At 41.0% G+C, this 10,539-nt stretch overlaps 1 protein-coding gene across 1 annotated transcript in view; it reads right to left on the bottom strand.

The window, feature by feature from the left end:
• Positions 1-9,786, bottom strand: part of RUNX1T1 (RUNX1 partner transcriptional co-repressor 1) — a 218,024-nt gene extending 208,238 nt beyond the window's left edge. The window contains 4 exon segments of the mRNA XM_081817130.1: positions 6,924-6,980; positions 6,983-7,066; positions 7,244-7,268; positions 7,270-9,786. Coding sequence (XP_081673256.1) covers positions 6,924-6,980; positions 6,983-7,066; positions 7,244-7,268; positions 7,270-7,365 — 262 coding nt within the window. The 5' untranslated portion in view covers positions 7,366-9,786.
• Positions 9,787-10,539: the final 753 nt, after the last annotated feature.

A 10,539-nucleotide genomic window follows, 5' to 3' on the forward strand; every position in this document is an offset into this window, starting at 1 on the left:
GGACTCTGAAAAACAGGCTGGGGGTTCTAGAGGGGAGGGGGGTGGGAGGATGGGTTGGCCTGGTGGTGGGTATTGAGGAGGGCACGTTCTGCATGGAGCACTGGGTGTTATGCACAAACAATGAATCATGGAACACTTCATCTAGAACTAATGATGTAATGTATGGGGATTAACATAAGAATAAAAAAAAAAAAGTTACAGAATCCTAACAGTCACTTAAAAAGAACACTTTCATGGGAAAGAAGGATTACTATGTCAGTCTGATGAACACCACAGTTCCAGTCCCAATATCATCTGCTGTTCTTCCCAGCTGTGTTTGCTCATCACTGTGTACATAACATATGCATAGATTCAGAAAATAAACTAGCAGTCTTTCATGACCTGTCTTACAGCTCACATCTTCCTAGATCCTGAGGTTAGGGAAAGGAGGACAGTGCATCTAGTTTTAACCATGGAGGCCAACCCACTTTCTAAGACATTGTCTTTAGAGCACAACTTGCACCATGCTTGCGACATCCACTGGGGAATGACTTTCCAACTACTGATATTCTCTTTGCCACGGGATGTGCATTTGAAATGCTCTCTGCAATGCTGCTGTGCTGGTTCCCTGCCCCCCCAACTCCGCACCAGCATCTGCAGGTACCATTCCCTATCTACCTTCCTAATATCTCTTGGATTTCCTCCTTGAGTATCACCAGGGGCGCTCCCCAAAAGTCTAGTGGAAGGGACTTCCCAAACACTCTTTATAACAGCATCAGACAGCTAGTTTTCTCCCCGAGGGCTCTGCCCACTGCCTCTAGCTCATCCCTGCTCTGGCTTGGCTTCCTCTCATGTTATTAGTGCCTACCTAGCTCTTGAACTTTAGACAAACCGCCATTCCATCTCAGGGGATCTTCTCTCTAATTTCTCTGATGCAATATTCAATCCAGTCAAGTCAGGTATCAACTAAGAGCTCACTGCATACATACTTTGAAGACATTCTCCTTGGTGGCAAAAAACAAACAAGAACCACTTCAATTTGGCCTCTCACGAACCTTGAATGCCAACGCACAAATCGAAGCAACAGTAATTCCTGTGGCTTCCATTTGTAATGACGGATGAAAATAACACTACTTCCAAGTCCTGCCAATTGCACATAGTCCTAGTAAACAGCAGAAGTTTCTACTACCATCCTGGATGATGACAAGGTGCTCTCCTTGGTCAAATCAGAAGTATAAGAATGTCATAGCCTCTAAGTTCTAAAGAAGTCCAGCTCCATGTCATTATTAACAATTTCACAAATTAGGGTTAAACTTCCAAATAATGTCTAAACTGTGTACAAACTAAAGTATGAAATCAAAGTGTTACTGGTAATAATTGGGCTTTTAAAATCAATAGCAGACTACTTCTTCAGACAGTGCAATAGGACAATTTCAGTCTTTCTTACTTAAGAACTGATTCCTCACCAATTGATAACGTACCCTTGGTCATTTAAATAAGCTGTTACTTACCAGGTTCTCTCCAAAAAATGGCTTAAAGAGGCCATTTTCTAAATTTCCAAATGACTTAGGTCCAAACCTTGAGAGAATGGGGTAGGGCGAATGCCTAGGAAGCACAACCAATCGCCACCATGCTTTAGCTTCCAGTCCCTCACCCCTGCCCCCAAGCACCAAGTTCACATTGTCCAGCAACCATGAGATGAAAGCATAAAGGCTATTTTCCTTGAGCAAAACCTGAAATTTTTAGTTCCTTCTCTCCGCATAAACACACTCATGCCTTCTTTATTCACCTTTTAAAAAGGTATAGTCATAACTAAAATTTCAGACAGTCATCAAAGATCCAGGATGGCTGTGGAAAAAATGGCTCCCTGTTCTCAATGCCACTTCTTTATAATGGAGAAGAGTAAGGAGATAATGATGTCCTATACTGGTTCTATTTTCCAGTCATATGGAGACTAGGAGCGCGCCCACCCCCACAAGCTCAGAATTAAAAATTAAGGATTTTTTTTTTTCATTCACCTAACCATGGGAAGTTCTTGAAAGCCTACTCCCAGCATCACACAGAGACTCATACATATGAGAGTTGAGAAACCTAAGGATCACTGAATCTGCCCTTCATTTGACTTGTGAAGAATTCACCAGAAGGGTGGCATGCATCCCGGGCCATGTAGCAAAACAGTGGCTGAACAGGAAAGGGAACCCCAGTTTCCCATTACTCTGGGGAATGCACGCACACCGTGTCTTTCTTTTTACATTACATAACTACACCTCCAAGCTCCAAATGGTGCAGAATCCCTCTCCTCCCAAGAAATGACCAGGAAGTTGGACTTGGCTGAATTGGGAGATGCAGAGATCAAAATAACAGCATGACCAACTGAGTTGAGGGACACTGGACAGAAGACAATTCGAGAGTGCCAAATGAGATCAATAAAGGGAATAGCCTGATTCCTCATGGCTTCAATGTAGGGCAGGAAGGTGGTATTCTGATGAGGGAACAGAATTTAGTAATGGAAAAGCCTGGATTAGGAGGTATTGAGGGATATAGACTGGCATACTCTTGGGTGTGTCCAAGGATGGCTGTCAGCTGTGATTCCTAGGCTGGGGTGAGAGCAAGAAGAAAACAATGGATGCACGGATCATGGCTGCTAAGGAGAATATTAAGCCAGGTATTCAGAAAACAAGCCTCTAATTATTTGAACTCAGGAACAAAGTAGGTAATTGAGTTGGGAACACAAGGAAATCTCAGTTTTCCATAGTGAGGCAAAAGGCCAAGCCAGGAGAGCAACTACATGCAGTCTGGGAAATGAAGTGAAACGCTGCTTTATAATTTACTTAAAAATCAGCAATGACAACGTAGGGGAGGGTGAACTCCAGGCTCATAGTAGGTCTCCAGTATGTGTCAGTTCCTCTTCTCTCTCCCAAGACCAACAACTAGGTGGCAGCCCTTGAAAGCCCAGAGCATACTCAGAAGTGGTCTATGACCCAGCTGTTAAAAGATTAATGAATCTAGTCAATCACATTCCCTAAGGCACTTAGAGGTGCTGAGATTGTGGGACAAATGGGAAATTTTTCCATTTGTGTGCTCATTCAACAAGATCTATATTCTCAAGGCCCTAGTCACCCAAACAGTGATTTGCTTTAGAGATCCTGACCAATATGAAATCTCTAAAACAAACGCCTGCTTGATTCCCTCATGGACTGCATTGTGAGGTAATCTCAATTAGAACTATCAAAGTAGGGGGCGTTTAAAAGTAGGTCTCTTACAGTCCCGTGAAAAGGTTAGTGGTTCTCAGCGGCATTGACGGCTTGAACCTTCTTCAAACAGGAGGGTCTCATGCCTTAAACCTCAACCATGGGGCATTACTGCATCAGTGGTTCTCCTATCAGAGCCTGGACATCACCTTTTAAAGCAGCAACATTTTGAAAAGAGTCATAAGAGGCTCCCCCCGCCACCCACTGCCCCAGCCGTTGCCGCCTTATAAAGTACTGAGGCTTCAACGCTGAATGCAGCTTCAGCACAAAACAACTCATTAGAAGATCACATCCCCAAATGATGGGGCTGTCTCTGTGAAATAAACTTTCCTTACACCGATCTGTGATTCGGCACCATTTCTCAAGAATGGCAGAGTACTTGGTGCTGTGTCTCTGAAAGATAAGCCAGCACAATATGCCACAATTTGGCTTCAAACTGGAAATTACGTTGTTTAAAAGCATTATTCGTTGGCTGGTCACATACATGGGATCACAGGTACACACACTCACTACTGTTCTTTAAACTACCACTTCTTTTCAGTTGGTGGTGCAGAAGACACATTGCATGTGTTAATCCATCCTCCTCCTGTGTCCCAATGTCTGTCTTCCCCTTAATCCATCCTGGAGATACTCTGAGTTTAGCTGTGCAGAGTGTGTCTGGCCATTCAAGTGTGAAGCCACAAAGCTACATAGCCTCCAATTGATCCTAAGCGATGATCACGTCTCAACTTGGACAAATTACTACAGCCACAAGTCAACCCAACAGCAATTGTGGATAGAGTCAATACTGAACCCAATCCAAATTTCATCAGTCTTCTTTCTACCTTAATTCTCTACACCCAGTTTTACATGGGTAGCAATGCCATTCATTTCCTTATTAAAAGGATGAAGTTATTATTTTTATTACGATTATTTAAGATGTGTTAGAGTTTTCTTCTTCATTAATACTAGATGATTTACAAAGAACTTGTCTTTCCTAGAAACGTCACTAGTAAAATGCATCCAATTTTTCTCTAATGTGGTGCTTTCCCTGTCCATAAAACTTATTTGATTAGCAGTACCATAGAAGCTAAGGCTTTTGTATGCAGGCACTCAAGCATAATTTAATCATTTTATTTAAGCATGAAAAAAATTATTCTGAAAGCCCTGTTAGGTAAAATATCCCTGAAAACTTACATTTGCAGGTATATTAAAGGTGAAATAAATCACAGAACGCTCAGTATGCAACAGAATAGTGTTAACTTTGTTATAATAGTCAGCAGTAAGTTAAAAACTGTAGTATTAGAGAATGCAAGGAATAGCTATCTCATTTTAAATAAGTACATTTAAACAAATTATTTAAAAATAAATTTTGCTTTGTGTGAACCCTTTTTATATTACCAGGATTGTCACCTATGGAAACCTCTTCCATAGTCAAACAAGATGAGGTCCTAATTGCATAATACCATTTATCTGCTGAGGATAAAAGTGCCAACAAATGAAAATGCACATTAAGCAAGAGATTGTCAGAATAGAAAATTGTCTTTTTTTTAATTTTTTTTTTTGTTTTTTTGTTTTTAAATAACCCACTCACACTAACAAAAGACTGCAGTAGCTTCCAAATTATAGGCTGTTATTTTTAGTGGAAGTAGTTCAATATTCATATTGGAGCAGATGTAGCAGTTTAACAAAACAGCTCTTCAAATCCTGCACAAATTGAAAACAGGAAAACTGATTGCATTTTCTCTTATCACTTTCCTTTTCTGAATTGACACTTTTGGCCTTCTGAAAATTTACACATGGCTTTCATCTCAACAGCACCTGCTGATCAAATAGAAACCTAACATTTTCATGAAAATGGTATAAAGGACTAGTTTTGTTCTAAACACTGCAAAGGGCATCAGTTGCCTACTTGATGGCAACAATTGCTGTGTATAAAGCATATTCATAATAGTTTTATATTTTCATTAAACTTTTTAAAAAATATGTTAAGTCCCTTCTGGTTTTTTTTTTTCCCATACTCACTCTTGTATGACTCAAATTTCTTTGACTCAATTCTGCCTAATACTTACTTGTATTATGCAAAGACTATGCAAAATGTATAAAAGGGATGATTCTACTAAGAAGATAAGAACAATACTTACTATTTTCTCTGCCTCTGCTTGGAATATACACGTTTATTTTTACATATTACTGTCTATGCACGTCTATGGGCATAAAATATATACATCCCATTTTCGTTTTCCACCCACCAAAAGAAAACAAGAAGCAAAAAAGTCAAAGCCAGGCTCTATTTTGGAAGGGGCCTTACACATTCTTTTTATCAGATGTAGCTTTAGCAGGCGCTTTAACATTTGACTACCCCGAACTGGGGAAGAACAGTTCTAACCCAAGCACAAGCTGGTAAACACCTAAATGATGTGACCAACCACTCCCTGTAGACACCTCTGGAAGGAGGTAAAGATAAATCTTGAAAATGGGTATTCTTATATGTAACATGTGCAAGATTAATAGCTAGGATGCTTCTCAGACTTTTCAATAAAAGTGCTCCGCATATTTCTCCGTAACATCCAATTCTGGGTAAAATTACAGATGCTCCTAAGACATGCTACCTGTCAGTTTCTTAGCCAAAAGAGCTCTACCCCTTCTGAAGGATTCTGGGCTGTCCATTCCCATTCTGCCAGGGTGATAAGGTAACCTGAAGGCAGAAATGACATACAGTAATATATGTGCCACTCTGACCAGTTGGTCTGTGAATTTCAGTGTTTCATCATGCTCACTGAGGCAACAGCAAACCTGAAATGTCAATATGTTCAGTCAATGGAAGTGAAATAATGGGACTCTATTGTCTTACCCAATCGATCTGCCGCTGTCAACAAGGAAACATGCCCCCCACCCAAGCTTTAAACAAATTTTAATTAGGCTTTTAGTTACTGGATCATATTTACCTATGAAAACACCTATCTTAATGATGTGTACAAGGCAGACAATAATTTTTTTCACTTTTATCCATTTTAAGAACATTACAAAGTTGACACTGTAATTTTTTGAAATACACTCATGAGTCAATAAAACATTTTTTTTTTTTACTCTTCTTTTTTTAAACCCACTCCAAGGAAAAAATTCCGTGTTTCAAATCCAAAACACAACTCTACCCAACGGCGTCAGAATGATGTTTTTTTTTCTCTAAACCATGTTGAAACCATACTATCAAACTGATTAACTGCATATTAAAAGTAGTCTTCATTTGCTTTTCTCACTCATTCAAGTACCACCATTAGCATCAGTTCAACACCCATTCAAAACAAGTCACATAAAACCCAACACGAATGATCAATTCCAAAAGCCACTACCCTTTCTGCTCAGTTTATCAATCCGAAACATAAGGGGTAAATGAAACTCCTGTTAAAATAAGGGAGATGGTGCTGAGAAGGGCAGGGAGTGGGGGCTGAAGAGGAAGAAGACATTTCAGTTAATTTCGCATAAGTTCAATGGCCCTTCCCTGCACCAGGAGAGAGACAGGCTCACCTTAAAATAAAAATTAAAATAAACTAATCAGGTTGTTAAGCAGCTTTTTCTCTCCCCTCTTCATCTAAAGGCTGCAGCGTTCAGTCAATAAATAATCTATTGTTCCCCCTTTATCGAGTCTCTTTAAACCTATTCAGACTGGCAAAACTAAACCCAATTAAAGATAAGGCCCTCCGGTAATCTCACCTCGGTGAGTCCTGTCTGGATAGCAGAGGTGATGGGAGATAGCGTCCAGGCCAGGACTGATGCCTCCTCCTCACCCCGCACAACAAAAGGCAGATTTCTCTTTCTCCCTCTGCTAATCTTTAAATGTAAATTCTCTCCACCAGCTAAGAGGAGCGACAGATAACATGTTACATCTTCACTTCTCCTGGTCTTATCGACTTCTGAATCATTTGGAAAGGGAGAGAGGGAAAGAGAAAAGCAGCTTCCCCACTCCCCCCACCCCCCCCTCCCCACCCCTCCTTCCTCCCCGCTCGCCTCCCCTCCCCGTTCACGGAGATTACCTTCTGGCAAAGGAGCGCAGGAGAGGCGGCCGCAGCCGAGGCGGCACCCAGACCGCGGCTTTGTATTCATTAAACACACATCGGAGCTTATCAGAAGTAAAAGGCTTGTCAGGATGGCACATTGTGTGTGAGTGAGTGTGTGAGCGCAGGAGGGAGAGGAGAGAAGCCAACGTGCATCAGGGTGATTACAATATCAGCAGGGCCCAGATGGAGGCAGGAAAATAAACAGAGGGTGCGTGTGAGACGGAGCGCGAGAGGGAGGAAAAGTGGGAGAGGGAGAGAGGGAAGAGGCACAGGCTACAGGGAAGAAACCGAAAGGGATGGAGGAGGTGGGGGCTCAGGCCCCAGGATGGGGGCAGCAAGTGGGCACGAGGGACCCCAAAGCTGGCCGAGGGTTGCTTACATATCCCAAACTGCCCCTCCTCCAAGAAAAGGGGAGGAATCCAGACTAGCCAACTGCAGTTCCCCGTTCCAGGGCCAGACTGAACATTTTGGAGGTGCTGTCAAGGTCAGAAGGGATCAAGAGCTCCCTTTTTGGCAGAGCATAACAATGAGACATTCACCATCTCACCTCCAGCCGAATTGCCACAATTTGCAAAACAAACCCATTTGAGCCCTCACAGCTGTTGCGCAGTCTTCCAGACCAACCACGAGTGTTAGTTCTTGTTCCTCTCTTTTCTGGCCCCAATACTCTGAAATTCCACCCCTCCCCAACCCACATCAGCAGAAAATATCTTTCCCTGGGCTTGAAAGTGTCCCAGCAGAAGACTTGTGCCGCCCGCATCACTGTGATAAGAAGGACCACTTGTGATTGGTAGCTACAAGTGACTCTTAGACACCTGCTCCACCTCCAGAAATTGTGTTGGGGGAAGGGGTTCCCTATGTGTACATCTGAGAGTCTATTTTGGAGGTGGGAATTTGAAATTGAGGCAATCAATCTCGGCCTGAGCTGCTTCACAGCTCCTCACCCACCCAGAGCCCGAGAATCAATCAGAAAACAAGCAAGAGCTAATGCTCCCCGGTCAGATCAGAGTTCATCCTCCACCCCATCAGGGTCAGGAGGGAGATACACCTGAGTAGTCCCATGGGAGCCCCTTTTCACTTTTAAATGCACCCATCAGACAATCTGAACATCTGATCAGATCCTTAATGGAGTGCAGATAATGCAGCAAAGAAGGTTATTTTATTGGGGGGAGGGGGAGTATTTGGTTGTGTTGTATTTCAAGGCACTGAAGTTTGGTTAAGAAGCTCTCACTGCAGAATGAAAAGCAAGTTCAGAACGAAGTAGCCAATAAACTGCATAACTCATGACATACACTGTAGCCCCAGCCGCAGTGAAACTTCGGGTTATAACATAGTTGATGCTTGGGTCTTGGTAAGGGACAAAATGGTAGAGGAGAGGGAAGCATAAAGCTAGTTAATAGAGAAAAAGAAAAGGAAGAGAGTCTCTTCGAGACAAATTTGATTAGAGGCATTGTTTAATCAAGCACTCTCCTCCAAAACACTTAACCAAGAAACAGTTGTATGGGTAGTGGACTCCCCACCCCCAGCCCCAACACCCCATGCTCCCACACCAAGAAGAGAATTCAGAAAAATTTGATAGGTAAGGCAGAGTGAAAATAAGCTGGACCTAGGTGGGGGAAGGGCATGTGTGAAAAATCTTGTCATGCAACGAATGTCAGATAAAAAGGGGTCTGCCACAATCCTCCAGTAATCCAATAATGTGGAAAACCTCGTGGTATCACTGAGACGAGAACAAGGTAATACTTCTCCATAAATCTTCAAAAAGTGACCAGGATCAATAGTAAGAGAGGGGTGCAAGGGTAGGAAGTAAGCCATTTGGCAGGGCACATTACAAAATCAAGTCAACTTTAAATGGGTGAAGATCGGCCATTCTAACGTTTTAAATTTAATAATGGATTTCTGGAGTATCATTTTAGTTCTCATAAAAACTCACCTTTCACCTTTTCTCTAGCTGTTATAGAAAACTGCATTCAGAATAACCAGATGCAATCACACATACCTTCTTCTTTATTACATTTCAGTTCAATCAGTTTGGACACAGACTACATGCAAATGCCTGTAAATCCAACACAACTCTAGGAAGTAAAAAATACAACTTACAAATGCTTACTGATTCTTCCATTACATGCTCTTTGGGGGAAAAAAAATGCTATTTAAAAAAACAAAACAATGCACTACTACTTTCAAACCCAGAAAAGGCTTACATTTTTCTTTTAAAAGCATCCAAACACTAAGGGCATCAAGAAAACTGTGCAAAAGCTAATCTGTCAATGTTCTTATTTTGTAAATGCATAGTATTTCTATTACTACCTTGTTTGTTCATTGACTTTTGGCTCACAGTTCTAGAAAAGATCAACCAATTCTCAAATGGGAAGAATCCATGACTCTCTTCCAAAGCAAACACTTTGCTGCAAAGCTTTCAATTTAAAAAAAAAAAAAAGCGCAATATAATAATCAAGAAGTATAATCACAGAATAAGTGTACAACAGAAAGTGGTTTCTATAATCACAGCTGTCTTAAAGTCCAAGCTGGAGACTAGAAATCTTAATTTCAACTAGTTCTTTTCTTAATAATAGGTTACCTTCCTATAAAAGCAAGAAGTCCATCTGCCCCAGGCAGATAAGTTTTGAAGCATTAATTCAGATAAAAATCTAGCATTTTCTTTCTTTCTTTGAATATGTGAATTCTAGTGTGCTATAATGTGAGAATTCCAACATATGACCATTATGGCATAATATCTCATTGCTCAGCTTGTCATTATTTCATTTGTAATTCTTATGTTAATTATGTTCATAATTACTATAAACAGATGTGGTAGACATTCATGTGACCTTTTATTGCAGAATGCATTCCTTACTCGTTTTGCTTTAATTTCTCATGGATGTGAAACTGAAATGCAGAAAAAAGAAAAAGCTTTCTAATTTTCTAATGTTTTATGTGCCTACCTTCTACTTCATCTGCATTTCAAAATATTAGAATATTCTTAACATTTAAGCTGCTTTACAGCACACTTTTCAATTGCACACTGAACCTCACTGCTGCTCACTAAATTGTAGCTATGGATGCCAAACAAAGGCTAGCATCCATGTCTAAGTTGTTTGTCTTTTTTTTTTTTAATATCAAAGGTTAATGCAGTAGAATCGTGCTTCAAAACCAAGTGCCTAATAGCTACACAGCGATTTATTCACTCATAACTCAACCATCACCCTCTTTACATAAAACACATTTACAATAAAATCAGTATGGATTTCATTAGCTGAAAACCTCCTCGA

Source organism: Leptonychotes weddellii, chromosome 4 (assembly GCF_054177405.1).
Source record: "Leptonychotes weddellii isolate Sample4059 chromosome 4, ASM5417740v2, whole genome shotgun sequence".
Taxonomy (NCBI): Eukaryota; Metazoa; Chordata; class Mammalia; order Carnivora; family Phocidae; genus Leptonychotes; species Leptonychotes weddellii.